The sequence below is a fragment of the Doryrhamphus excisus genome, chromosome 10 (assembly GCF_030265055.1).
Source record: "Doryrhamphus excisus isolate RoL2022-K1 chromosome 10, RoL_Dexc_1.0, whole genome shotgun sequence".
Taxonomy (NCBI): Eukaryota; Metazoa; Chordata; class Actinopteri; order Syngnathiformes; family Syngnathidae; genus Doryrhamphus; species Doryrhamphus excisus.
Window position 1 is genome coordinate 1,767,129 of NC_080475.1, and position 17,309 is coordinate 1,784,437.

Consider the following 17,309-nt stretch of genomic DNA (forward strand, 5'->3'; position numbering starts at 1 on the left):
TGAGTTCCTACTAGCAAAAGAAATGCACTTTAATCGGTCAACAGCATTTCACACTGGACTGTTTGGCGAACATGGACCAGTATGCAGCTGGACTAGCCGACAAACCTACTGAAGCCCTACGCCTTTCCAACGTTACTTGGTCGTGTGGAAGAGTCAGTTGAGTAACAGTTGAGTAACAGTTTCAGTGTCCAAACTACATTTATTTTGTGCAAGTCATGGAGCAAAAGCACTTGTCTGTGTAGCTTTATAGCATAGAGGAAGCGGGGTTGCTAATAGCAGTTTCCCACAACAATTAGTGGCTCTACCAGAGGTTTTTACACACTGGTAGTCCCGGAAAACACATTACACGTTAGCAATGCTGTAGGAAACCTCATGCTAAAATGCTCAAGCTACCTACCATTGAGAGACGTCTTGAAGTAACCTCTTTTCTCAAGAAACTTCGGACAGTACAGTCTCTACCTCCGGATCGGATTCAGAATCCTCTACCTCCGGATCAGATTCAGAATCCAACAGATATGGTTGTATGTTAAAAGCAGACATTTTAATAAGAAAGCTGTTTACTATTAACTCCTATAAAGTTAGTGGCACAAACCAGATGTCTTTATATGCACTCTGCAGTGGGCGAAATCTGAAGTGTTTCTATGCACCCGGCAGTGTGACCAACCATAGAGGGTGTGCCTGGCGGCGGGCTGTGAGTGGTTATTGTGTGGAGCTGCTCTACAGGAGTCCACAACTAAATATAAAAGGCCGAAACGTTTGCATAATAGGTCCGCCTTTAATGCATGCCCACAGCATGTATATCAAACGATGCAACATTTTTCTACAGGGCTTCAAAGTCAAAATAGGCGTATCCCAAAGACAGCATTGTAAGCTAGCTGTTATAATTCACAGAAAAGTGAAATAAATATGTGTTCATGTTTCACATAGGGTTTGAATGATGGGCAAAATTCCCCAAAAAGTGCAGTTCCCCTTTAAGAACTGCAGAACAAATGGGCAGTAATCCTTCCCAATTGTTCCAGGAGGGGAAGTGTAGCAAAAATGAGCACAGATCAGAGCACTCACTACTCAGAATCACAAACAGTAATGTCTGATAGTATTATGATGGTGAGGTACTGCACTCACCTGGATTCAATTCATACAAATCAACCACTGCTCCTCCTCCACTGCCCCCCTTTGCAAAAGAGTCCCCCAGAGATCGTTGCTTAGCCACCATGGTAAATCATCCACCGTTGGGGTCTTCAGTTTCAGTGCTACGCCGACCTCAACATATCCACCAAATCCATCACTACCCCCCTTTCCCCCCACACACACACTCCCCTCCTGTCTCTCTGAAATAAAATCATCGATTAACTTTCTGAAATTAAACTGTGACAAATTTGATCTTATAATATTTATCCATTTTCTATACTGCTTATCCTCACAACGGTCGCAGACATGCTGGAGCCTATCCCAGCTGGGTACACCCTGGACTGGCCGCCAGCCAATCACAGGGCACATATAGACAAACAACCATTCACACTCACATTCATACCTATGGACAATTTGGAATCGCCCATTAACCTAGCATGTTTTTGGAATGTGGGAGGAAACCGGAGTACCCGGAGGCTTGTATTCTTCCGTTTTATGGCATTGATTGCTCCATTGTAAAGTGCCTTTGAGTTTTTAGGAAATAGTTTCTAAATAAAATGTATTACTATGATTATTATTATTACCCAAACATGTCAGTTACGACTGGCCCAGTCTGAGTACCTTACCTTACCTTTTTCCCCATAAACCACAATCATGGACACACATTATTGCTAAAGGAATAATAGCAGCAGAATAATACAATGCACACTGAAATACATGTTCAGTTCAATCTTTAAGATTGATACCAGTTTCTGACATAACCAAATTGCTCATAACGCATATTGTTTAGTCTTTATATTAGAGTCTTTTTGGTCTATTTTGCAAATTGGTCATCAAAGCTTCTCATTTCAGGACGCTCATCACAACACAACTAAGTCGTAAATAGTTTGACAATATTAACAGCTTTAACATCCCCACGCTACACATTTTACGGCAGAATACAACTGAAAATTTTGTCCATTCTGCGATGTTGGTGAAAACTTAGGTAAACTTAGATTATAAATTTGTTAAAAGAGATTTAGAAATAAGTTAACCACTGTGTTATAATAGGATGTGTAACTGGTGGACTTGCTAGTTTATAGTTAAAATGGCACAAAACCAAGTATGTTGACAGTGATTACATGTCTATTGTAATATTTCTGTAATCAAAATAGATAGACTTTATTTATTGTCATTGCACAATAACACAGCAGTGAAATTGCCAATGAAATGTCGTTAACTGGTTCACGTATAATAATACATAATAATAATGTGGTGAATAAATAGATTGTCTCATGACGTGACTCCCTTTGGGGCATATATTTAACCAAAAGCTATATTAAAAACATAGTAAATACATGACTTCTCAAAAACTCACAATACACAGTATATGGCCACCATTGTAAATGTACTGTATTGTTATAATGGCAGAAGTGTTTATTTGTGTACATATAAACGTGTATATGCAGTATTTACACACACAAACATTGACACATGTGCACATGACTAAAAACACGACTTGTGTGTGTTTTACAAGTTAAAGCTTACAGTGACATATTAGCACAACAGGCTAGTTAAACACTCGCTCGCCGCCTCCAAATAAAACATACACAGTTGACAGGGACTTCCTGACTTATTTTGAATACCTTTCCAGTACCGTATCGTTGGTGGGCTAACTAGCACAAGCTAGCTAGCATGTTAGCCTAGCCACATTTGACAACAACCAGCTAACAGTTCACGTATAGCTCAAACCTTACCGTTCAGGCGCTCCGTCGTCCTCTCGAGCGCTTTGTTGCCTTGCTGGGTAAATCACTCCGGTCTTCTTCTTCGCCGTTCTTCCTTGTTGATGTCGACTTCAGTGTTATTAACAAACCGTGGTGGAGACCGTGGTGGTAGAGTCCTTTGGATGTTGTTCCCTAGAAGAGGACTAGCCTGGCCTTGGCGCGAATCTACGCGCTTCAACGCCACCACCAGCCTCCATCTTCTCCTTTTGCGGATTTTCAGACAATGTCCCACACTTCGTTTGCGTTCGAACCAATGACAAGGTGCGTAGACCATCTTAGATCCCGCCCCCTTTCGCTCTATGGCTGTCACTGCCTGAGCCTGAAGCGGATCATGCTCGACTGCTTCCGGTCGGAGCAGCCATGAAGTGGCTCCCCTGCAGTTGCAGTCGGTCCTACCTCCCTGGTGTTCTGCTGCTGTATGTGTGTTTGGCGGGCTCTGCGCTGCAGAGTAAAGTCATCATTGAGGTTAATGTGCTCTCATAGTTTGGTTCCATACTTCAATGTTGGTATTTCATGTGCAGAATCGCTACTGGTGGGGCTGTTCCAGCTCAGGACTCTGTGCCCTGGTTGGTCCCCCAAAGGGTTAAATCGGTACTGACTACCATTTTGTCAGCAAGACTACAGCTACAAAATGGCTGCAGTGCTGGAAGACTTAGGGAACTGACCGTCGTGGTGAGAAAATTCTCTTCTGGGAGTATATATGAATATACATATAGACTTGCTTTTATCAGAAATTGTAGTTTCTTTATTTAAGAAATAAAATTTTTACATTATTACTAAATTGTGACTTTTATTTAGTGTGGCTATGGAATTTCAGAAACTAGCAAGTACTTGGTTCATAAAGGAGACCAATATGTATTAGTGGGATTGGCAGACAAAAGCTCCCAACATGCTTCCTTGCCGCATCAGCTCATGAAGCGTGTGCGTGGGGGGAGCTGAAAGGAGAGGGAAGCGGTGACATAACCCAGTTGCTGCACCAGGGGGCCATTTTTTTTATCCGTGGTATGGTAGTATAGCCCCACCCACTCGGTCACTCAGTAGATGGCGCTGTGGTGGTGGGGGAAAAAAAGATTATCTTTTGTTTTGGTCCACAAGGACTTTGGCACTGAAAGGCTGTGATTGGATGCTCATTGCAGATGAGCTCAATTGCCACTACAGTAGCGGTTGGAGTCTGGATCCCGAGGGACTGTCAACCCTTACACCTTAGGGGCCGTCCACAGCTGTTTCCACGTCTGTAAAAAATATACAGCAAGGTAACACTTGCTTGGTATTTGATCATTTGTGGTGAATCCCTTTGTGATACTGTTTGAAAATCAAGGTGTCACAATCCTGATCGGCTTATGTTCTTGCTGATTGTCCTTAGCTAGTCAAACCTTTATTTCCTTGGCTTCCTGGTTTCTGTTTCAAAATAAAAGTACTACTTTTGGCTGCTGAAATGCAGTTTTTTGTGGTTGTATCAGCAGTACTTCACCCTTAAATACTAAGAACCATTAGTATCTGCAATGTACTGATCACACAAAGCAAATCAGTTTCTTCTTCTAGGTCGTGGGGGCAGTAGCAGTCTTAATAGAGTCCAGACTTCAAGGTCTCCAGCCACCTCTTCCAGTTCTACCGCGAGGACACCAAGGTGTTCCCCAGGCCAGCTATGAAACATAAACCAAGGAACCCTTGCTGACTCAAATCAGGTAGGGTATGCCTGCCGGGGGCGTGTTGCTCTGCCGGGCGTTTGCTACCACTGGTGTCAGTCTTCGGGCTTGTCAGGGATGGTTCTCCTGTGCGTGGGTGGTGCACTGTTGGTTCTGGGGGCGGGGGACCGGGACCCCGGTTGGTCTACCGCTGGTCTTGACTTCTCGGCTCTGGTGCTTGGCCTCCCAGCGGCTTGGGGCTGTGGCACTTCCACTCCGGGGATTTGCTCCCCGGCAGGTGTCACGCTTTTTTTGTCTGCTTCACTGGGGGTTGGGGCGCTGGGGTGTTGCCCCTTAGCGGTCCGTTTCTCCCTGGACTCGGGGCTTGGTTTGTGGGTCTGGGACCCATGGGTGCCCCGCCCTGTAATACGAATATCGACTCATTTCGGCCTGCATTTAAAATCTCAGATCTTGGCACTCCAATACAAGCAGTCAGTTCCAGATGCCGCCCCAGCACGTCCATCCAGATTGTGCCCACATGATCACAACAGCATGTGCTAACAAAGTAGCAAGGAGTAGAAGTTATGATGCCCATGTGGTGGTATTTTCCATTAAAGTCTGAAAAGGACATTGTAGCTTCACTGCAAAACTTGCCATGTACAAGTTTCCCGTGGTGGCACAGAACCAGGGACGTTTAATAAGACCAACCTCATCACGCATTTGAAGCATAATGCCACAGGAAACTCCCACGGGATGTCGAAACATCATTAACAGACAATAGTCGGTGGCGAGTAATGTCGGGTTCAAACACTCTGAGGACCTCAAACCTTGCTATATTATCCCTAGAATCCGTTGCATTGTCGATAAAACTATACCCCAGATCCTTAAGCAAATGGGTCCATGTTTCTCATACCTACTGTTGTTGACTAGTCTTCTGTTTAACATCACTTGAGCAAAGCCTTTTCGAGCATCCCACACCACAAAATACTGGTTCACGCTAATATCGACTCAATATTGGCTGATATTCAAGGGTGCAATATCCGTATTGTATTGGGACACCACTACTCCTAAGTTCTGATGGTGTCCCTGGAAACTACTACACCACCAAGAGCTGGAATATAATGCATCGCAATTCAAAACATCTGTAAAATCTTTGGACATTCAACCGGAGCTGATCTCCCATTGCCTGGGTCACCAGTGAGATTCTTGTATCACTGGGAGGAGATGGACCGGAATCATTTGCAACATGCAAAATATTGGGAAAATATTTAAAAACCCTGCGAATGGCCATCAGCCCAAGATGGCCCCGGCCTCTGGACCAATGACCCCAGACAGGGTGAACACAGTAATTTTGCCAGTGTGATGTGGGCCAACAGTGGAACGATCCAGTAAACGTCAGAAATATCAAAGCAGCTTGAGAAAAATAAAGAACATACTTACTTAGCTTCAGTTAAGTGAATAGTCTGCGGTGAGCAGGAAACTCTCTCTATAGATATACTCTGGAAAATCATTTTTTTTAGGCAGCAGTGACCCCAGCTGTATTATGTCTTTTGAAGGTAGACTTTCTTTACAGAACATAAATGGCATATCAAAACTACATACACTGAGCCAAAAAGTGTGTCCACTTTATTATTATTATTTTTTTAGCTCACCTTGGAGAAAGGCCGAACAAAAGGTACTTATGTACTTATTCTGCAGTTACAGAGGTAGTCATTCAGACATATTCAAGTCAACGTTTCCCAAACAGAAACTGTCAAGGCTGGTAAACACCTCGGAACACCACATATTACAGTTCTTTTGTGAGTTAACTCAGAACCACACTTGCTAACTAAATCAAAACAGTACACCTGAGGAGAACACCAGAATCTGCTGCAATGGCAAGGAAGCTCGCACATGCCACTGATCGATGCCATTATGGGCAAACATGAATCAAGACAAAGTATGATGTGCAAAGCCTTCGTCAATCAACTTGACGAGGAATCTGAAATTCAAAGCTTTGGTATTACAGTATTGTAATAACCCCAGAGTATTATTACACAGTCATTATAGGTCATTGGTTACTGACCCAAAATAAATCAAAGTCATTTGCCAAGATAAAGAACGTAACTTTTCAACAATCGGTGATACAATAAACTGTCCAATGAACCATTTTGGATACAGATCCATAGTTTGGCAAAAAAAAAACATAGGTTAAAAGGGCCTAATACCTAAGATCTAAAACAGTCTGTTCTGATGTAAAACATTTATTTCTAGTAGGTGGTGGTAATGTGCCTTCCAAACTACGCAAAAAAACTGCCATGAAGTCTGAATCCTGCAATGATCAATTAAAAATAAATACCGGGTCAGCATTTTTATCTGGATCTGTACCAGATTTTTATGGGTCACTATGATTTTTTTCCACAACAAAAAACAACATGGCCTTGGCAGAGGTTGAGTATGTAGGAGTGCCAGACAACCTTTGAGGTCATGTCCATATCGAGAAAGTCTACCAAAAAAAATGCCAATGCCACAAGGAACACAATGGAAAAGGGTGCCCTCAACTGTTATAATTGTGCTGCCTCAGCATGCAACAGTCGATTTTGTATGCACAAGGACACAGAAGAAAAAAAATACCCAAGAGCACGTTTTTTTCTAAATCTGAGGCATGCGTCCTCTGAGAGGAGCCAGAAGATTTCAGGAGTAGAAAAAAAAAAATACCAGAAAAAAATATTTTCCAGATCTGCTAAGCTAACTACAACTACATAAAAGCCAAATTAGATTTTCAGTTCCTACAACGTGTCTAAGGTGTGCAGAAAACTCAAACTCAAGGAGCCAGAAGAGTTCAAGAAAAAAAATACCAGAAAAAAATATTTTCCAGATCTGCTAAGCTAACTACAGCTACATGAAAGCCAAATTAGATTTTCAGTTCCTACAACATGTCTAAGGTGTGTAGAAAACTCAAACTCAACAGAATATGAACATGATTGCATTATATTCTGCGGCACACTCTAAAAACTCCTGTCTTTGCCCAAATAAGCAAGGTACTGATTAACATAGGGACAAACACTGTTACTTGAAGTCTCATACAGTAAAGTCATGACCACAGAAGGAGGAATAAAAGGTGACGGACATTCAGTAATATATCAATTTAATGGGAATATAAAAAAAAACAAAACAATGGATAAACAAATGAAATATCAAAATCACATTCGTGAGTATATTATGACAATTGTGGGTTGCCAATGGAAAAAACGATGGAACGTTTTGTCAATTGGTGAGCTTTTGTTCAAGGCTGTGTCTCCCATGTTGAAAAAAAAAAAAGAAAATTGTACAGAAGCGTTTCACCATCAAACTCAATACCAATATTGAATTTTGTGAATTTGTCTTGGATATTAATAAAAGTAACTATCATCCAACTACTGTATCTACCTAAATAAGTTGCTCAACTCCTGAGAGCTGAATTTTTGTCAGACAAAAACATGACATTTAGCCAATGTTTTTGGAGACATGAGAAGTCTGGTGTAGAAGAAACGTTTCAAAGCATGAGAACGTCTCTGTGCAGTCAGTGCATTCGTAATGAACCTCGGAATTGTCTTTATTTGGCGTAGCTTCCTCTATACTGTCTGAATGACTCTTGTCATTTGGGGTACGGTCAACCATGTCATCGTCCTCTAGGTTGTCTGCATGACTATTGTCATTTGGGGTACTATCCGCCATGTCGTCATCTTCTGTACTATCTGTGGGACTATTGTCATTTGGGGTATGATCAACCATGTCATCCTCTGCTATGATATCTGCAGGACTCTTCATGACTAGCGAAGGGTTCCCGTTTGTGCCAGTGACATGACACGACTGGTCCAGATCATGTCTTGTTCCATCACTTGGGTGATTCTGAAGGTGAACCTGAAGCGTTGAAGCATCCATGAAACGGGCCGAACACAAGTGACACTTATGTTGACCTCTTTTGTGATACGTCAAATGTCGCTGGTAAACACACATCAGACCAAATGTCTTCCCGCAATCTTGACACTTGTAATTGGCTCGGCCTAGTTTCGCTGATTGCGTCCCATCCTGTGTCGTTCTTTCCATGTCCTTGTGGAACCGTGCTATGTGACTCGTTAAATCACAGCGCTGAGGGAAACGTCGACCACAAACTGTACATGCGTGCATAGTACCTTTATGGTATCTCATGTGCCTTGACAAACTACTAGAATGATTGAAGACTCGCTGACAGTGTTTGCAAGGATATAGTTTCCCATTTGGACTTCGTCTTCTGTATCGAGATCTGGGCTTTATTCTTTGTTTAGGTTTTCCTGATTCTTCATCCAGCGGATCGATTTCTTCCTGATTTTGATGTGTGAAATGATGTTCCTTAAGTGCTCTTAGTTTTGGGAGAGGGTCGTTACTTAAATCGTATCTGTATGATGTGTCAATCTGGCTCATGTTTTCATCGTCTTCATTGCCGTTCTCAATGTCAAAAACTGTACCGTTACTGTAGCAGTTTTCAATAGGTCTACCACGATGTTTTATAGTCAGTCCAACGTCAGTTAACGCGGTGTTAAACTCTTTACCTTTGCATTGGTACAGTACATGGGTCTGGAAATCTGACATCCAAAAGAAATGTAGCTTGCACATTCGACATAGATACGTTTTTTTCAATTTGTTGTCTTCGTTATTGTCAGAATTCCCAGCGTTAGTAATGAGGTGGCTTTCTTTTTCGTGAGCGACCAGAGCGTGTGCTTTTATGAATCGCTTTCCGCAATGTCTGCAGCAGTGAAACGGTTGCCGCGCGTGGCCTTTGAAGTGCGCCTTCAGCTCCAGTCTACCCGCAAAGGTCTTGCAGCACAATGTACACTTGTAACCCTCCTCGGTGTTGTTATACTGCTGGTGGCGACGTAAACTCTGCAGGCTGTGGAATGACTTACTGCAAATTTCACAGCGGTAATGACTCGGCTGAGGCTTTTCAACAATCAAGTCCGATGACCTTGGTGTATTTGGGTGTGAATTGCAGGACTGTGCCCTTGGTGTTTGAATTGGGGGTTTTGGAGACGGTGGCTTTGCAGCATACGGGTAGTGTGGCAGAGCTTCCGGGGATGCTGGTTTCGGAGATGAATGTGTCACTGAAAAGCCATTTACAACCGCCAATGTTCCATTTTCTTGTAGGACGTATTCTCGAGGGACTTCAAATCCGTTGGATGAGCCATCAAAGGAAAACGATTCCAAAGGTCCATGGATGGTCATGTGGGCGATTACTTGAGTGTAATGAGGGAACCCATCACCGCACTCAGTGCAGATAAAGGTACATGCTTCTCCACCAAATGGTGCCGAAGAGAAACTACTCAGTGATTTCTGCCTTTCCATGATGAAATGATACGGCCCATGGGCTGAAGGCATCACTTTTCAAAAATGAGACTGAGCAAAATGTTCCAGACTGTGACAAAAACGGATTTCCATGGAGGGATACAAGCAAAGCCTACGGTCCTTCAACAAACTTTGTCCAAAAATGTATCCTTCCAAATTGCACGTTCACTTCCATTTTCGTTTTTTTCATGTTTTTACAGTATCTGGAAGACAAAAACAAAATACAAATCAGTCACATTTTGAATAACTTTCATGGTCATGTCATGTAATAATGTACAACACATGTTTGAGGCGCTATAAACAGTTGTACAGGAACAGGTGGGTCATTTTTTTTGCAAAAATTTCTTGGTCCAAGAACAACAAACCTGCAATGTTTCTACTCAGCTGTCATGATTAAGCCAGTGTGCCGGTGCAATAATTTTGATGCGGGAATCAACAAGAATCTCCAACATCTTTTTCAATGTATTCACAGAGGAATCTATTCGGAAAGACTCTGAGGCGGTGACAAGGGAGTCTGTGAAAGAATAGCAAACTGGTGGATATAACCACAGGTTATAAGCCCGATTAAACTGATGAAAACCTGAAGAAACTGAAGCAACCTTATAAGTGGGTCTGGCCACTGGACTACTGTGTGAACAAGCTATATAACCAAATCAAATCACCGCAACAACAAAGGACTTGGCAAGCCCTTTAATCGAGGATATGCAACGACATAGAATTAGTAAATGAGTGGAACCAAAGTAAATCACATCAAATACGACAAATGCCAAGCCCCATATCAATGCCACAAGAGTCCAGTGCCACTACCCCGGGCTACCCGGCACGGGAATGAGAACCAACAGAGCAACCAAGGGACCATACCACCAACATAAGAGGGCATCCAGGCCTGTGGATGACACGCCTGCACCCCACCCAAAGCCCAAAGTCCATAATGGAGGCAATCCACCAGTGTCACTCACAGCCAACCCCACCATACCAAGCCATACCCCTCCAACAGGTACCCCTCGGGCAGCCCATCAGCCAGAGACCTCCATGGACAAACCCCCTGGCATCCAGGGGCACAATGAAGAAGGCAAGGGGTGGAAGTGAAGAGTACAGTCAACACTCTCATGAAGTGTGCAGGGCACCATAGGCAAGGCCTACCCTAATCTTGTGAAATGCCCAACCAGCTGTGCATTGTTTGGGTTCGTTTTCTCCGGTTTCCTCCCACATTCCAAAAACATGCTAGGTTAATTGCAGACTCCAAATTGTCCATAAGTATGAATGTGAGTGTGTCTATATGTGTCCCACGATTGTCTGGCGACCAGTCTATGGTGTACCCCGCCTCTCGCTGGGATAGGCACCAGCATGCCTGCGACCCTACAGAAAATGGATTGATGGATGGGATCACCAAATCCCCAATTAAAGAACACACAATCTGGGAAAGGGTACAGAAAAATCTCTGCTGCTTTGAAGGTCCCAATGAGCTGTCCATCACCCAATCTTCCTAGATTTTGTTTAGACTCGTTTCGTTTAGGCCAGCTCAAGGCTGGCAGTCTAAACTGAGCAATAGAGAGAGAAGGGCCTTATTCAGCGGTTGCCAAGAACCTGATGGTCATGCTGCCAGAGCTCCAGCGTTCCTCTGTGGAGAGAGGAGAATTTTCCAGAACGACAACCATATTTGCAGCACTTTGCCAATTAGGCCAGACAGAAGCCACTCCTTAAGAAACGTTAGCTAGTCTGGAATTTTACCAAAAGGTACACGAAGCACTCTTAGACCCGGGCTCACCAATCCGTCGATTATGAGCCAATGATGGATCTTTGGTGCGAGGATATTAGTAAATTTATTTCCCAAACCAGTGCCTTCCCCTTTCCCAACAGGCACGCATTTTCACAGCTGAACACACCTCATCGCTATCCAGGCACGCAACCTGTAATCCGGCCCAGTGCCCAGTCCCCAAAACCTAGCCTGCACAATACCAGAAAGTGTTAATATGGCTCAAAATCAACCTTTGCTACCTCAAAATGAAGGCACAAACATAACTCCATAGATGTGCACCACCAAAAAAAATCTTTGGGCTGCAACTCGCTAGTGCTGCATTGATCAGTCTCTCTTTCCTCACCATTGCTCACCAACAAGCCAGTTGTAGTTTGCTAATATAGAGCCAATGCCACAGGCTCAAGCCCCATGAAGATCCTTTTTGGATCACTGTCCTGCCACAGAACCCAAATTTGTTTCAGCTTGAGGTCACAAACAGATGGCCGTATCTCCTCCTTCAGGATTTTTTGGTACACAGTAGAATTCATGGTTCCATTTTTCACAGCAAGTTTTCCAGGTCCTGAAGCAGCAAAGCACCCCAGGTCTCACCAGTCACCAACTGATATGCACTAAGTTGTGTTTTGGATAGTAAACTGACTGACTTAAACCAAGTTATTTCTGTTCATGTGTAGAAAAAAAACTATACGCCCTGCTTATTGCTGGGACCAGTGGTACTACCAAGAATTCTGAAATTATCGCTTTCTCCAGGAATGATTGTTTTCCTTCTAAAGCATTTCCCCATCTGCGCACAGGACACTGAGAAGCTACCTATCTTACCAAGGTCAAACATTTTCTACCGACTTCCCACTGACGACAGCATTTATCTACTGTGGCTTTCCACAGTCCTCTTTCTTCAGGAAGTTCCTATGACTGCCAGACTTGGTTGTTCCACTGATATACATCGTCAACTCTGAGGCCTTGTACAGACAGGTCAGATCTCTTTAAATCATATCCAACCAACTGAATTCATCACAAGTCTTACTGACAACACTTTAAATATCTGGGCTAGTAGAACTCATAGCCCACCGTCCTGAACAAGATTGCATTTTTCATTTGATTGACTTTGAATTCTGAGTGTCACTAAAAACAAAAAGCAAGGAACATTTGATCACATTGGGTCACCCCTGTTATAAAGTGTGAGAGTGCAACACCAAGAGTGTGCGAGAGCAAGATACATCGGGACAAAAAGGAGCTCCTTAGTAACTGACACAGTAAGTTAAAAAGGTGAGCTTGAGCTCATCTGAAGCTTACTATTTTGTAAAAAAAGGTAATCAGGTAAATGTCTCATTCCTAACACGGAAAACCTCAGATACAACTACAATTACTCATCCAAAAAACAGAAATCACATGCAGTGGTGTTTGAGTTATTAGGACCTGGTTTAGGACCCAGTTTCCTAAATCATTTTGATTTTGGTTAACAAAATTCTAAATCAATCCGATCTTGTAAATTTATCTATCGTAAAAGAGACCTGTTATGGTCATTTTTTGACCCTTTGTATTGAGTTGTGGACTCCTGTAGAGCAGCTACACACAATAACCCATACAGAAATTTTCTAGATTTCCCAGAATCTGCACCTATTCCAGCTGCGTTTCCTTGGATTGTGCCATGGAGCTCAGAAGCCAAATGTGAGGGCGTCGCGTTTACTCACGGCAGACAATCTTGGCACAACATCGGTAGTGTTACATGTTTTGTTTCAGGACTACCTCTGTTCCAGACATCGGTGAGCACTGTGGTTCTCTCGTCTACATGAACTAATGTACCTTTCCCGGCAAGAGCACGCTGCTCCTGGCTTCAGCAAAAGTTTGACGAATATTTCACGTTCATCTTCACAAAGACAGTCCCGTGTGAAATGCAGCTGATGATGAATATTAGTTATAAAACATATTCAAGCCGGAGTCTGCCTCTCGGTTTACATCGGTTTCGCTGCCGTGTATGTGTGGGTTTTCTCTTGGTACTCCGGTTTCCTCCCACATTCAAAAAACATGCTAGGTTAATTGGCGACTCCAAATTGTCCATAGGTATGAATGTGAGTGTGAATGGTTGTTTGTCTATATGTGCCCTGTGATTGGCTGGCCACCAGTCCAGGGTGTACCCCGCCTCTCGCCCGAAGACAGCTGGGATAGGCTCCAGCATTCCCCTGTGACCCTCGTGAGGATAAGCGGTAGAAAATAAATGAATGAACGAACTTAAAAAAGGTCACAGGTTTGGACTCGAGTCATGAGATTTTGCATGATAGTAGTAATTCACATACTATATATGTAAAAAGTAATACACAGATAAAGAAGGCCAGCTGTGTCCCGGGATGTCCTCTAGCAGAGGTGGAGGAGGTGGGCAAGGAGAGGATGACAGCCAAGCTGTTCTCCATGATGAACAAAGATTCCCAACCTCTCCAACACACACTCACTGTACTAAGGATCTCCATTAGTGACAGGATGATACATCTGAAATAGTCAATAGTCACGTTTACATGAGAAGTTTTTCCTCTTTCCGAATGCAATGGTATACATGGAAAGGAATACTCCAATGGCGTGTCTACATGCGGCGCTATAATCAACCAGAATAGTCAATGGGGCATGCCCAGTAAAGCGTAAACACCAACATCACGTGATACCGACTTCCTCCAGTTTTTCTTTCATTTGTTGGAATAACTCCGTATTGCCAGTTTTTCCTTCGTCCAGTCTTGAAATTTAGTTGGAATCAAAAAAAAATTCCGCAGCAGTCCAGTGCCGATTGCTCGCCTCCATTTTTTTAAATCGAAGAACGTCTGGAGCTGCGTGTTACGTCATATCTCAGCATTCGCTGAAACAACGCACCCCGGGAACAGGAAAAGATAAAGTTCAATCTTGCTAATATTTTATAATTAAGCTCAGCACATGTTTTATATACTAGATATGTATTTTCTTTTTTAATAAAACTGGACTTGTGAATGGCATATAGAAGGGTTTAGATTCTGTTCCACAGATGGCACTAATACACACGAAAGCTGCTTGCCAACCGCAAATAAACAACAGAAGAAGAAAAACACCACAAAGAAGAACGCAGTCTGACAACTTTCCGTTTGAGCGGGTACAAGATACCTCAATCGGATTGGGGAACGGAATAACGGAAATCCACCCCTGTGAATCCCATTATATATTAATTCGGATTGGCACTTTTCTTTCGGAATGAGGTGTATACAAAGGTTACATTCTTTCTGTTTGAGCAAATAACCCGAATGGAATTGGAATATTTGGGTCCATGTAAACGTGGTTATTGTGTCTTAAAAATATCTTCCATAAGCAGTCGGAATTGCATGGGTGACGACTTCCTTAATAACAAGCATTGCAGTTTGTTTAAGATTTAGTAGCAATGTGTGCAGACGCTGACATCCTGTTAGAAAACTTGAACTGAGAGTGTATTTCATTATACGAGTTAAGGTTTGTAGCTTTTTATTACTAGACTCTGTTGAATTTAAATGTTATATCATTTTATATTGTGATACATAAAAATACATATAATGGTATATGCTTAGGACCATATCACCAAACCCTAATCTGAACTGTGTGGAGGAGAGCTATCATAGGTCTTTCCTTCCGGACTAAATCATAACAATTGCTCAAAAAATTCTGTATAATAACCATGCAAGAAACCTGTGACTTGGTCACAATGTATATAACTCTACTTTATATTACCCTGTTATTGTACTTTATCTGCTCGTGTGCTACTGTAAACCTGAAATGTACCAATGTGGGACTAATAATGGCAGATCTTATCTTATGGAACAATAAAAAGCAAAGCCTTGCCTAGTGGAGTGGTGTCACATATCACTAGTATAAGTCAACATGAGACCCACAACAATGCGCTTATGCAACCCACCCACAATACCAGACAACATTTAACCAAATAAAACACAAAGGACACAGGTTTTTCCCACCGCTTATCTTTAAATGTACACGTTGTCAGGACAAATGCTATGGAAGCAGCGCAAAGGTAATAATCTTCAGAAGAAATGAACCATAATGCCGCCAGATGGAGACTAGAGCACACCCTTTGAAAACGGCCTACTGTTAAAACATCTTCTACATTGTCTTACAACTTACCTTCCGATTAAACACATATAACATATCAAATATTAAAACAGTCAATGAGTAATCAAGAGCGATTCGCCATCTTTCTTCGAGTATTTCGCCTCATTTGTTCTCCGGTGGTAGCTTATGTTATAGCCACCGCGAGTTTACAACCACACAGCAGAGACATTTGAAATAAAGAACGAAACTTCCAAACAGTATATCCACGTAGTGAAAATGATATATCACTTACCTAAACAGTGGTGATATTTGTTGACAATAAAGTAGGCTTTATGAAGAATCCCAATAATTGTGCTCTTCTCTGCTAGCAGACAGCTTCCTGCTACTGCAGGCCGAAGCCACCCAAAGATCTTCAACAACCGGAAGAGAATCCTACAGCAGAATGACCAAAAACACGAGCGCAAACGAGGTATTTGTTACCAAATGGTAGCATTGACACGACTATACATTGTGAATTAAAGCAGGTCGATGATGCTTTAATTTCCACAGGCAGACTAGAATGAACAATATTAAGAGTTGCTGTTTTTCAAAGTCTGTAGGGAAATCTTCACTTAAAGAACATCTCTTCCGGTTGGCGTTTTCAACATGGCGACGCGTGCAAATTAAGTGTCCAAGAAAAGAGTCTCTTTCTTTACTCTCTCTTTTCAACTGTGAAAATAAAGTACAACTGCTTTAAATATATTTTCTAAATACAAATTTACTGTATTTAATTTGTCTAAATCTTTTCATTTGTTATTAAGCATAATAAAGTGTTACAGTAGAATGAGAAGTCAAAAACAGGAAGTACTGTTTGTGTAATATGGGTGAAAAACATACATACGTTTTTTCTCACTTATTGTTCTCATAAAGAGGATCTACAGACTTATACTGTAACACTGTCACAACAGCATTAAACAATAGGTTTTTCATAAAAGGGGACCTTTATGTACTAATAATAAATAAATGATCGCTGTTTCGTGGTTGACTGTGGCTTATTATTTGTAAAAAATGTTGAAGACAAGTTATATGCAGTATCCTTGTCATTAGGTGTCAGTAATGTTACATTGATTGGACATGACGTCATATTACATAACATTCACACTGCATGGAGTCAGAAATGGCATGTCCGACGTGATAGAGCAAAATAAAAAGTTCTCCTCCCATTCCATGTGGAAGTGGTAAGCTTTTGGCGTCTTCCCCTTCTTCCCCACTTTGTTTGAAATGCTTAAGTTTAAAGAGGCTAACGATAGTTAGCTTGGTAGGTTGCTATTGGACAAAAAAAAATGTAACATACACTATTGGAAGCAGTGCAACCAATATGGAATGAAAATAATAGACTGTTGTAAATGTAGGTCCATGCTTCTGATGGGGTTTGGGCCAGCAGAGAAGGCCTTGCTGGCCACAACTGGTTGATATACAGTAAACTTTGCAGCGAATTGCTGCTATAGTAATAAAAAAATCCCCCAAAATTTGGATTTTTGGATGAGAACCAAATGAGATATTCATTGAAAAACATGTTTTTATTGACTGTTTATTGACGCAGTCCAAATAGTAAAATGCAAAACAAAAATACAAATGAAAATTGTCATAAAATGTAGTAAAAAGGGA

General features: G+C 42.1%; 2 protein-coding genes and 1 long non-coding RNA gene across 7 annotated transcripts in view; 1 reads left to right on the forward strand and 2 right to left on the reverse strand.

The window, feature by feature from the left end:
* The window catches only part of znf1035 (zinc finger protein 1035), a 31,582-nt gene extending 28,168 nt beyond the window's left edge, over positions 1 to 3,414 (reverse strand). The window contains exon 1 of one of the 4 annotated variants that reach the window (XM_058083827.1): positions 2,865 to 3,414. The gene's annotated coding sequence lies outside the window, so the exon portion shown is untranslated. Of the gene's footprint in view, positions 1 to 397; positions 1,087 to 2,864 lie in introns of those variants that run through there. The other 3 variants (XM_058083828.1, XM_058083824.1, XM_058083825.1) reach the window with 3 other exon arrangements.
* On the forward strand, positions 3,173 to 10,378 carry LOC131136684 (uncharacterized). 2 transcript variants are annotated; one of them, XR_009131785.1, is made up of 3 exons: positions 3,173 to 3,563; positions 4,434 to 4,576; positions 9,659 to 10,378. It is a non-coding gene; the product is annotated as an uncharacterized LOC131136684 (long non-coding RNA). The 2 variants fall into 2 exon arrangements; XR_009131786.1 differs by having other exon boundaries at positions 3,173 to 3,356.
* si:dkeyp-84f3.5 (uncharacterized protein LOC334144 homolog) lies at positions 5,859 to 16,112 on the reverse strand. The gene is made up of 2 exons (XM_058083830.1): positions 15,955 to 16,112; positions 5,859 to 10,059 (listed from the first exon to the last, which is right to left on the reverse strand). The coding sequence occupies exon 2, from the start codon at positions 9,887 to 9,889 to the stop codon at positions 7,982 to 7,984; it is 1,908 nt and encodes a 635-aa protein (XP_057939813.1). The 5' UTR covers positions 9,890 to 10,059; positions 15,955 to 16,112; the 3' UTR covers positions 5,859 to 7,981.
* Between the last annotated feature and the right edge of the window lie 1,197 nt (positions 16,113 to 17,309).

Bases quoted from the DNA above. Each gene is read 5' to 3' on its own strand.
- si:dkeyp-84f3.5 (XM_058083830.1), bottom strand. From the start codon at position 9,889: ATGCCTTCAGCCCATGGGCCGTATCATTTCATCATGGAAAGGCAGAAA.